The following is a 13,137-nucleotide window of genomic DNA, read 5'->3' on the forward strand; positions in this document are numbered from 1 at the left end:
AAAGTCACTTGGTTTTATTGTCGTCAACACGAGAATCTTTCCTTAAATTTATGATTAGAAATCCAAGTAGCAAGCTAACTCGTCTTCCTTCATTTATGACGAATTGTACGAAACGAGTTTATTCGTAATCGAACGCGTTTTGGGTAAATCTGATTGATATACGTTTGATTACTTTCGTTGATCTACTCTTGGGAATTTAGGCCAACTTATGTCTGATAACTTTTTCGCATGACAAAACATTCTAATATTTCGAAGAATTGATTGAGATGTCATGGAAAAGTATGTTTGACAACGTCTGCTCGAATGATTGAGAAATATAATCTTAATTTCTGCATAAAGATCTAACTTTTAGCAAAATGATTACAGAAGACACAATTTTTACATAAAGAAAATAAACGAAACAATAGTTAAAATTAGATGTTTCTGAACAAAAGATGCGATTTTCACGAACACAGTTTTAGACAATTAATCTTCGAACAAAGAGAATAGATATAAGATAATGCTTAAAATTTGGAGTATGTGATTTATGCGAATTCAGTGCAGTGTGTAAATAACGCGTATGGAATGGATCGAGCGATCAGAACTTCGCGCATGAATCAAATGCATCATGGCAGATTCGATCGATAACAGATATTTATGCATTCTCGAGCAGAGGTTACGTTGCTTTTCCTTGACTTTCAATCGTTTCCATTCGTCTTGCATAGAGGAACGAATTACTCACAGTGTAGGGGATGATGTTGAAGTTTAACCTTGTCGACGAGCCATCCTCGCTTTCGCTGTCTGTATCTGAAAAAGACAGATCGAGAATCGTGAGTATCATTTCAAATTAAGCTCGGTTGTCACGTCAGTCAGGCTGCAATAAAAATCATTCGATCGTAAATTACAATTCAGAGGGAAAATTTTATTACGCTAGGCTCGAGGCTAAAATAGAGATTGCTTGAAATTAATTAATCATTTGAGAAGACATAGTGCTCGCTTAGGAGACGCCCATAATATTTTACAACTTTATACCACAAGCCACTCCAAAGTCGAATCTCTGTTTTCTACCAATTTTCTAATTCCACTTAATTCTCAATTCACGATTAATTTCTGATTTTCTTGAAGGTATACGTCGATGTAAAGATCAGATAATACAGAATATAAAAGAAGAGAACATAATCAATGTCCGACTAAAACAGAGAACTATGATTAATCACGATTTTTCCCCATTTAATTGCAAGCAATTCTTACTATGTCATAGTAGAGACGTTTATGATAATTGCAAAGTTTCAACAGATACTAACGAATTCCTAAAATACGCAAGATAGTGAATATTGAAAATGAAGTAAATTGAAGCAATTATTCATTCGCTCATGGACAGACTGCGGACATTTATAGAAATTCATAATTCTCGGAAGAATAATATATGGTGAAACAAATGAACGTATAAAAATTCACGGTCTAGTGGCAAACCTAAGATGCACGAAATCAACCGTATTATGGCATTATGGCATGCCTGTGCGAGCATTCTATACAGGCGTTGAAATCTCCGACAGCGTCAAACTTCCAGTCACGTATCCATCGTGTCGGAAACTCGAGAAAACGTTCTAGCTACGTAGACGCGGCTGAGGACGAGCGATTCAAGGAACAATAGCGACTTAATTTTCTAATTCGCCGAATGGCAGAGCTTTGTGACGGCAAACAGGCGACACGGGCGCGCGATGATAAGCGAACGGTTATTATATTCGGGGAATAATCAAGCAAATACGTTTGATCGTTGTTAATTTAGATTGTTGCAGCGTATGTAGGAGTCAAGGGATGTCAGGCTTTATCCGGGACAATCAATGAAGCGCGTTCCCATCGTAACAATCGCGATAAAGTGGCAATTTATGGGGATGTCGTAGCGCAATCATATCGATTTCAATCAGCTGCGCGTGGCAATTTTTTTTTAAGAAGGAAATCGACAAGATAACCGCGTGTCGCGAGGAAAATGATCGCTGCCCGTGTAAATGTCCAACTATGCACACAAAGACATTTTCCATCTCACTGCTCTTACTTCTTCACTTTGTTTCTGAATTAAACGAAGATCGATAGAAATATTCAGCCGGCACTTGACACTACAGCTAGTAAATTGACTGGGTTTACAATTTTATTTTAAAATTCCTATTTCATGTTATATTTTTGTTCCGCAATAATGTAATGACTCTCGCAATGATAACTAAAAGAATAATATAATGAATTTTATTTTGTTTTTTATGTATTCGATCTCAAAATAATTTTGTATCAAGGCTACTTATATCAATACCAGTCGAGATGACTGGTATATCTCAAAGTGTTAAAGGGTCCTGTAATCTGTTTATCGAACCTCAATTAACCAGTTTCCTCGTTTTGTACAAAGATTAGTCATTTTAACTGGTTTTGGTAGAAATAGCATCGTGTTAACTATCGGTACTTCTAGTGTTAAATTCTACCATTTCTGGTATTTCAATATTCGAACAACTTCGCGTTTGTTTAAAAATTCAATGTATTGTTTGGAAACACGGTAAATAGATATCTTAGTGATCGTCCAGCGATATTTACGAAATAGTCGATCAATGATCGTAAGAAAATTTTAAATAGTTTGCGTCTTCGCAGCGAAACGTTTTGGGATAAAAAAGAAAAAGATTACGTGTCTACGAATCTACTAAAATATTAAAAAATATTTAAAATATTTAAAATCTACGAAAATATTTAATAGCTTTCGGTGGTTTATTTGTCTCTTCGCTAGTGAAAACGACAAGGAAACAAAAATTCTCACGTTACCGATACAGACGCGAAGAATTGTTACATTCATAGAATTGCATTTTCAGTCGATCGAACATGATACTTTGGTATTATTGCAGGCATTATTATTAGGGTTAGCTTCTCTTCATGAGAAACGGTGCACCTTTTGGTAAAAGGTCACTGAAACGCAATCCCACAGCCAGGCACTTGAGCGATTATACTTTATTAAAGAAATATTTGAAAAGACATCGGTCGTGACGGCGCGCGCTTCTTCAATGACTCGTTATAATTTGTCCTTTTATTTAGAACCGTGGAAATCCTTTCATTACTTTGCTTTGGAACCTGGTCGGTCGACTTTCTACAGCCACGGAGTACGTGCGTTAACTCGTCCTGTATTATTAACATGCTGATTTCATCTTTGTTCAAGTTATTAACATGCTGCTTACTAATTTTCTTTGACTCAGCAAGAATTTAACTCGACCGTTCGATTCCGAGGAATTTATTTTCTACAAATTGGAAACTACAAAGGAGGAGCAGCGTAATGAGTAACAGTTCTTTACAGTGAAACAATTTCGATCGATATCGTGTTAATAAAATTGTCTCTTTATTTAGTTTCATAGCTGAATATGTTTTTTTCATGTATATTATATATATCTAAGAATAAGAGAGAATTTTATTATACTTGGTACGATTTTCGAAATATTATTGTCGATGGAATAAAACGATAGTGGTCTCGCGGCAATTCCTCGTGGATACAAAGAATATAAAACCTACGATCTCTTTATGCGCGATTCGCGCCACAAATGCAAATGACGGAAGTTACCTGGCGAGAATGCAGGTTTAAACGTAAGTTGCAATTAAATTAATCACTAAGCGCGACGTCTCCGTTACACGCCGCTAATAAAAAAGATAAATGTGCGCTTACACGAGTGTAATAAAAATAACGGGAATTATCTTAGTATTTTTTGTTCGGAGTTTGAAAGATGAGCCGCCTCTGTGTTCCTTTTCCCCGCGGTGGTCTACGTTTCTTTCCATTCAAACGGCATTTAAACCTCTACAGAGACCAAGTTATTATACCATAAAAGAGAGAAGAGAATTATTTTGTATCCTCTAGAAAAAAGAATTTCTGGTCGCTGTATCTTCCACTTAAACCGCAATTAAACTATTTTTCTTCTTTTTAATTTTATTTAATGAAACTGAATTTTAATTTATTGAAACTTAAAGAAAATACGATATCTACGATATTGTAACAAACTACCGTGTCTGTACCATAATAAATTAATTTGTTGTCATTAAGACAACATTAAAATATAGTCAGAATTAAGTATACACGTTTCTCGACATTTCCAAACAGATTAATCGTCGATATCGAAGTAAATCCACGATCTGCCAGGACGACACTTTCATAATCGATTACTTTATTCGAGCGTTAAACTGTCCGAGTTATGGCTGTGCCGGTTCTCCAACGACGTTAAAACGTTAAACGTTTCAAAGTTCACGTAATCGATTTCTACCGTTGTCTACAGCTTCGTTTCGCGTCTTTCGAATCTATTTTACCGTAAAAGACACGATCGTTTAGCCATGAAAATCGATCGAAATATCTGTTAAACTTGGTATAAGAGCGATACCTGTGCTTTCAAAGGAACTGTGTTCAAAACTCTTGTAGGTGGATGTCGGGGAATCGCCATTCGCGGAGAAGTACACGACATAGTCGCGATATTCCTTCTCGTATATGTAAATCTTGCTTGAATCGTAGTCCAAGAACTCGAACGACGAGTTCGACGTGCTCGAACAGTCACTTTCCATTATTCCCTTCGATCATAAATCAGCTGACATCCAATTGAAAACCACCATAGTCTCTTCGCTATACTACTGTTCCATATTGTGGACACATTCAGTTCATAATTATATATTCGGACGAATTGGAGAATAGGGCAGAGATGGAATAAACGGGACATTTCTGTTTCGAACTAGATATAACAAAAACCGAAAGATCATTCTACTTCTAACATCGATGATATCGATGATAATCAGAAGGTTGCCTGTAAGGTATAACTGCACTTGATACTAACAAATTGTGATACTAACAAACCTGTCTTATCTTTTGCTTTTTAAAACAAATGAATTTCGTCCCTTTTTACATCAAAATAATTACGACAAAATTTATATGAAACTTGCGTACGTATTTAAAAAGCAGAAGTAATTATCATATTAAAGAACAAAAAGTAATCGATCGACGGTAAAATATAATTCTTAAACCAGACAAAATTAACGAAAAAAATTGATATTAATTCATAATAAAACTGAAAAATCTACAAAGGAGCTTATAATAATGAACAATCGTGATTAACATAAATAATAAATTAATAGACTTATGTTGTGTTCTTTCGCCACAAATATGGCATCTCGTGTTACGTACCATTCTTGAATAAACTTGAAAAGCTTGTTCTGACGTAGCGTTAAAGTAGCCAGTCGCTAATAATACTCCGCAAAAAGTTTAGACAAGCTACCAAAAATGTTACTTTTAATATAGAAAAAATTCGCGCGTCAGTGTTACAACATCAGTGAAATAACAACGACGCGAGGAAGCGATTGCACGTGTATGAATGACGTTACAAAATAAAGAAACCATCGTTGCGAGCAGATCTTTCGTTTTTATGTTTATAATGATGTAATACTTGTAATCTCCCTGTCAAACCACCTCTCTCCTATAGTCAACCAACTTATAAATTACATAATAATACTTAACAGTAATAATTACTTTATTATTAATCATATTCCGATTCTTAACCCATTTGCATCCAAACGCTGCGACTGTCTTCTATCACTAAGCGCGGATTATTACGCGCGCTGCAACTGCTTTTTATTTCAGTCGCTTAGTATTCTTCACATGTGAGAGATCACGTTTGACCCGTTTGTCAGCATCTCGCCTATATCAGTTTATTATTTTCTAAACAAGTCTTACTTTTGTTGTGAAAATTTTTTTAATTGTCACTGTGAGTAAGTACTGTCAATCTTAATTAAATTTAACAAATTCAAATTAAATTAAACTAAAATTTAGTTTCCCCAATGAATTTTGACGATCTTGACGATTCGTATCAAAGTATACAAATAGGACATACTCGAAAACGTATCCGTAGGATCTCACCAAGTGAAGATAACGAAGTTTTAAATTCTAAATAATTTTTTTTTAAATAAATAATTTTTACTTTTTTCCTCTATTATAAAGAACGTAAGATGCGATGTTTGCGAAGCAACATTGTCTATCAATCGTTTTGAACAGTAAATTTTCGATAAACTCCATGAAGAATTCGGATGTCATTTACTGGATCTACGATCGACCGCGTGCGGTGATAGGGACCAACTGTTCTCTTAAGTAGGGCCATAATGCAAATGGGTTAATCCTCGAATATTGTCAAATAGTATTGTTGGGTTATAGATAATCGCCAATTTATTATACCACTTTATGTTACATTTGCTTAATTTGCTTAATTTTATCTCGCATTTGAAATCCTTTGCGATAGCAACTGCTAACAAATATTAGATCAAATAAAAAATTCCCAAATTAAGTAATCTAGTCCAAAATTGTTATGGTACCCAATGATCCAATGAATTAAATTTTTACGTTTCGATGTTGTTGAGGGTTAAGGTGTTAACTGCACGTCATTAATAAAATACACAAAAATGAATCATTTTGGAGTTTGGTATGATTTCGAAGATTTGGAGGAATTGCAACGTTTAATAATGAGAAATGTACAAGTCTCTCGACTTCGAACTTTTAACGACGTCGACGTTAATTTTAACGGATCCTGGTCGTAAATCGTGTACAGTTAGAACATTGAAAATTTAGGTTTACAACGTGTGCTGTATTAGCATACAGCGTGCATGAAAGAGTGAAAGACAAATGAGAGAAACACGTACAGCACCTGCGAACGCAATTACACTGTGACTTGATCGATGGCACTTCGTTAACCTATATAAGAAATGGCGCCAGGACTTTAGAAGAACAGTCGACCAACGATTTTACGTTGTGCATTTAAAAGAAACTTCGTACAATTCTTGCAACGAGTCGAATTGGCAGATATAAATACAACATTCGTTGTGGAATATTATAGTTATGATGAACGTGGCGAACATGTATTCTGAAAATTTTACGACTTTGTTTAAACGTGTTATAAAATTAATTTGCCCCTTAGAGTCATTTTATGTACACGATTGAGGTAATATTGTTAGCGAAATCTTATATGTGGCTACAAGTCACCAACCAGTGCTAATAAACTCTCTTGCATAACACAGTAATAAGTTTGACGATAAAACGAGTAATTTTACGTCAATTTTATAAATTACGAGCGATTTAATTATCCTAGTCGATGTAAAATAGTAAGATTGTCCAACAGCAATTTTGCTACAGTTTATAATTTATTTACTCATTTATTTATTTATTTTCTAGAGCCTCGTGTGTCATGAAATTTTCTCGCCAGCATGAAACACGTAATTTTGTCATAACGAGAACATTCTATAAATTTTCAAATTTTCCTATTACAATACTTAATAAATAAACTTTTCTGTTAAATAACTTTCTAATTTTATTATAATTTTTTCGCACGAAACAAGGAAACTACGAAAGAAATATTTACAAAATTCTTAAATCTCAGAACTCATAATCTTTATACGACACTCCGATAATAAAATTTGTTAGTCGTTTTGTAGCGATTTAAAAGATCTCCCGAGTAATGGACAATTAGAGAATTCCAGAGCGTCGGAAGTGTACTTTCGCGAGTTATGTCTCGCAACGAATGTGTACATCCAAGGCTAAGAAAGTCAGATTCGAGCGAATTGAACGAACAATTACTTTCAAGCGGGAAAGTGTACAGTTGTCTCTGTATTAAGGGACTTGTTCGAAATGCTGACGGAGGACAAAGAAAACCGGATTCGGAAACATTCTTTCGTCAAATGACCTTGCTCTTTCCTTGCACAAGTTGGTAATAGTCTATTGCTGAAGTCGAAGTTATTCGGCTATTCAAGTAACGCGTGTCGTAATTAATCTTTGAATCGTTAGGCAAATTCAAGTTTGTAAGTGTAACACTAAGAAAATGGAGGAAAATTCTTTCAAGTATCGCTCTTAGGCTACAAAGTGAAAACTCGATCTTGTCAGAAACTTTCGCACAGCAACGTATATTGGTAGTTACGATAGTTTAGGTAATTCAGGTTCTACTAACAAGGGAGGATCCGCAAAATTATGAAATTCAACAAATTATGAAACTTTGAGCACAGTCGCTTCCATTAATATTCGAACAGTCTTCAGAGCAGAATTACTTCTTCGAAATTGCACCAAACGGCCTCGCTTTTTTGAGACGTCGCAAGGATTAGTTTACTAGATGGCGCGTAAAATAGATCTCGAGGAAATTGCGATTGGTCAGAGTTGCGAAAAAGATAGCAGGAGCCACTTTTTACAACTTTTTTATCCGAGCCTGTAACGAGAATTTAAATGCTACGTTCTGTAGGTCTACGTCAGTTGCATGCACGTTGAAAATTTCATCGAAATCGATTAACGTTGCTGCGAGCTACAAACGGTTAAAACCGATGAAAAATCGCAGTTTTTCACGACTTTCCACCTGTTATAAATTGTAACAAACCTTGCTCTGCATCGATCGATTTCGATGCAACTTTCAGCGTGAACGTGAACCAACACGAATCTACAAGACGTGGTGTTTAAATTCTCATTACGGGCTCAGGTAAAACAGTCAGGTAAAAAGTGATTGTTCCTATCTTTTTCGCAATTCTGACCGTAATGCGGTTTTTTCGAAGACTCCTCTTACAGGCGAATTCTTATAACTTTTCAAAACAAAAGCTTCACGTTTAACACTTTGACTGCCACGTTGGTCATATATGACCGGCCACGGTTTCTCCGTGGTCATTGGTGACCGGAGCGCTTGAACTTCTTATAATTGTAAAAATTGAATGAAAATTGATAGTTAGGGCATTTTGAATATAATAGATAAATAGAAGATACTTTGAAATAAAAAGTGCCCCATTGAACAATTAAACATTTTTATTAGAACATCAATAAAAAAAAATGAGAACAAATCGTGCATCTAACGGTGCACTGTGTTTGTATCCATATCTTCGAAGGGTAATCTACGAATATTATTATAAACACACCTTACAAAATAATCGTAAATGCTGCTTTGTAATCATATAATTGAAGTTAGAAATGTGCACATACCTTACAATTATATATAGAATGAGCAAATACTGTTTACTAATATCTTCTACACATTTCAACAATATATTATGCACGTTTTACTTACGACGAAATAACGAATGCGAATGGTTTGTTGAAATAAACGAAACCTTTTTATAATATGTCGCTATCAATTGTTACCAAGGCGCCACGGTGGTCACCCGTAACCACCAATAAGATAAACGGTCCATTGGGGAAGAATGTTGTCTTGCATCATCAATTTATTATTATTTTGCTATTATATGCTTTGAATAATAAAAATACTCCCGGGGCGTCCTGAGCGAAACATGTGATTTCGGCATGGCAGTCAAAGTGTTAAAAAGTTATTCCCCTTTCAAGAGTACCCTTGAAAATTCGGCTATTTTCCGATTTCACGTTAGAACTCGCGAACTGTAAGAGACGGAAAGATCTATTTTCAGACAAATGTTACGCCTTTTAATCCTAGCTATCGTTGGCTAAGAATTTCCACAGTAAGCAAACAATTGCGTAATACATTCTTCTACGTATGCTAAAGATTCACGATTGTTTCAATTTTCGGGTTGAGAATCTTCCCTTGTATATACATAATTTTGCTTAGTCTACGTGTTTCGATAACGGTAGATATTCAGTTTAATAAATACTAAACAAGGTATATACGATCCCTAGACACTCATATTTCCGTATTTACTAAATGAAATCTTATCGACGCCTCGTGTATACTCCATCGATTATCCTCATAGTAAGAAGTGAATAGACCGATAAGATATAGATGTAGATATCCGTGGTTTCTTGAATATTCCAGCAAATTTGAGAATTCGAATGATCGAAGATGAAAGAAAACGAACGTTCCGACGGGAACGCGAAACAGAATACCAGTGACAGCGACTTTCTAGCACGAGCAGTGCTCGTGTTTCGTGTAGGTCAGCCTTGGGGGCTCCGGTCGACATTGACTCGCTCTTAGGATGCTTCTCGAGTCTTGACGGGACGAATAAATAACTAGGAAACTGGGGAACAAGCTCTACGAATGCAGCTACCAGGTCCAGAATTCGAACGAATCGATCGCAGCGAGCTGCAGTTACGTATCTTGCATCGCTCTGGTTATTACGGATAATACTTAACTTTTTCTAGCTTCTCTTACTACATCATCGATAACAATTAATATTCTTCGAGATTATAATTGAAAATAACTGAAAAATCATAGAATAGGCGTGGTTTTAGAATTCACATGGAAATATTTATGGATCGTTGCTTGTGAGGAAGAAATATTAAAAAATAACAATTTCAAGTATTTATTGCATTTACTGGTCCGTAATTTTCTTAATTGAAAAGCCGAAGCGATGAAAGTTTCGAAATGTGGAAAACGTCCAAGAATCGTTACTTGCGAAGAAGAAATATTGAAAATCGATAAAATCATTCCACATTGTGGAAGAGTGACAAGATAAAAGTTGGCCAGTTGAAAGGGAAAAAAAGAAAAGAAAAGAAAATATCAAGGGTAAGAATAATCGAAGAATTTCAATAGTTTCATTTTTATTTACAAAATTTTGCTCTATGCAATGATAATTGCACAACTGTATTATTTATTTTTGTACGTATTAATGAATATTCATCGCGACTCATAAGCCTGCTGTCTTTAATCTCTTCTTAATGAGTTCAGAAATAAGTATCTATCAACATAGCTGACTCGACTCTCTCGTGTTTCTCTTCTTTGGTTACAAAACTGCGCCACAGAAAAAATGCACGAGAAATCAAGAACTGACGAGAAGAAGAAGAAGAAGGAAATGGAACATTAACCGCGGAACAATTTATCAGCATATTGATATTTCTTGCGTCACATTTGCTAATAGAAAACTGCTATTTTTCTCAGATGCTAACATGAAGATAATTTGAAGCAATACCAATCCCTAAGAGGAATACAACAATATTCCACGAGATAACGTATAATATACCATTTGTGTTCTTCTGTTAAGGTTAAGAAAATCGTTCGGGTTAGAACCGATTCGTCTTACATATTGACAAGTATTATGATTTCGATATCTGCGTAACTGTTCGCAACTTAAATTTCCCTTTAGAGAAATTTTATAAGTCACAGGTTTCAAATTACAATCGCTGCAAAATTCTTCTTGAGAGGAAGATGACAAGATCAATAATAAAATAATTAAAGTTGCACAACCACGATTCGGAAAATCGTGCTACAATTTGTACATAAAATATCAATCGATAAATTACCGTGTAGGAAGGTCTAGATTGATCTTTGATGATTGCTTTTAAAGCATAAAAAACATATACTTTAGAAGGTTCTTTTAAATCAAGATAAAGATAAAGCATCCAGAGAAGAGTCGAATGAAGTAGAGCAGAACGTCGAGTTCAATTCGATACGAGATTGAAAGTAGTTTAGGATGAAACTTTGCTGTTAGAAGTTCGAATAAAGAGACCTTCGCACCATTTACAATTTCTCCTGAAATTATACGATATTCGTCTAAACATCGAGCCTAAATAATACTTAAAGAATTTAATATTACATTTAATATTAATTAGCATTAAACGAAAAGGATTTTAACACTAGAACTACAGACAATTATAGCAGAACGTTTCCAAAAAAGAAATAATAAAGAAACGATACGGTAAGGTATGCTACGGCGAACAATTATTATGACTAATATCAAAAACCTTGCTATAACGTACAAAGATGCTGTAAACGTACGCGAAGAAATATCGGCCACTCCGACTTCGTTACGATGGTAGAAAGTAAACGTTGACTGACAAAGCGAATCTGTATGAACCTCTTCTTCTCTCGATTAGAAATATCTATCATCATAGAAGATAATTAAGCAGCGTAAGAATTCGTGAATAAAAAAATAAATTAGCGTAGTCCAAGATGGACGCGTACCGGATGTTACAATGAAGAGGCGAGATTCGTTTATGAAAAGATAACGCAGCCTGAAGGAGACTAGCAAACACAACCTCGTCATTTTATAGTTCCCACTAAATAGATACGTTTCGTATTATTTCTGCACCTTACTTTTTACTAAGTTGTTTTAGTTCGTATTACATTTTCATTTTCATTTCAACCACGTTAGTTCTAGTACACCTCACTGTATACGAAAAAACAAATAACGCGACAGAAGAAACGAGCTATCTATCCATATACTTTGCAAAAACATAGAAAGTTGTCGAAACGCGCCGTTGTAAATCTAAAAACGAAAATTTCCATCGATTAGTCGATGCTTCAACCAGTTAGCTGTTTTGGACGAGTACAGTGGTCATGAAGAAATGGCACCATTTCGTGTTACGGCGAGTATACTCGTCATGCGTGAAAAGTAGTTACAATTCGCTGTTTAAGTCGCAATTTAGTAATTGCAGTAAATTGCAGTAATAAAATTAAAGAATAAAACAGTCATTTCATTACGACTTAATTCTATCTTATAACAGCCATGTGTACTCTCTGTCCGACGAGTATACTCGTCATCGCATACATTTTGCCACACATTTTAGGTACACGCTTTTCAAAGAGACCGCGACAGCTAGCCGGTTAACTGTTCTACTATTAAATACGATGTAACGTAAATTATAGAACTGTCATCCGTACCACTCTAAAGCTACGAATGAAAATTTCTATGAAAACTTTCTCACGACTATGATAGCTCTAGCACGAAGAACGATAAAATATAACGTTAAATAAATTACAAGAAAATTTTCAAAGGTACTGACGCGAATCCATAAACGAAGATACCCGCGAAAGATGACAAAATCAGTGATCTTTGGCTATGCCGATATTTCTAGCCTGAAGAACGATATAACATAACATAATATAAATCGTAAGAAAATTTTCAAATGCACTGACGCGAATCTACGAGCAAAAATTTCCCTGAAAAATAACAAGATCGGTGATCTTCTAGTATTAAAAACAACGTACGGCGTAACGTATCATTAAATGAATCACAGAAAATAGTTCAGATATACCGTTGGAAACCTGTCAATCAAAATAACTTCGACTACTCTGATAGATTTTATCAAACACAGTATACAACCACGTAAAGAACACCAGGATCGATTAGTTAGGTTACGAGGCGAAACGAAATCGGCTAGACAAACAGTTCAGTCGTCTGTCCGCGTTTCGCGTTTTTCAAGGTAACAGGTAACTCTCGATGGCCAACGTCACCGTATCACGCCAA

General features: G+C 35.2%; 1 protein-coding gene across 15 annotated transcripts in view; it reads right to left on the reverse strand.

The window, feature by feature from the left end:
• The window catches only part of Mtd (TLD domain-containing protein mustard), a 302,520-nt gene that overhangs the window by 63,423 nt on the left and 225,960 nt on the right, over positions 1-13,137 (reverse strand). For 13 of the 15 annotated variants that reach the window (XM_072013261.1, XM_072013259.1, XM_072013257.1 and 10 more), the window contains one exon: positions 722-786. The exons of 1 other annotated variant lie outside the window; for it this stretch is intronic. In XM_072013261.1, coding sequence (XP_071869362.1) covers positions 722-786 — 65 coding nt within the window. Of the gene's footprint in view, positions 1-721; positions 787-4,370; positions 4,567-13,137 lie in introns of those variants that run through there. One more of the 15 variants, XM_072013260.1, reaches the window with a different exon arrangement.

This window comes from Bombus fervidus, chromosome 11, assembly GCF_041682495.2.
Source record: "Bombus fervidus isolate BK054 chromosome 11, iyBomFerv1, whole genome shotgun sequence".
Classification (NCBI taxonomy): Eukaryota; Metazoa; Arthropoda; class Insecta; order Hymenoptera; family Apidae; genus Bombus; species Bombus fervidus.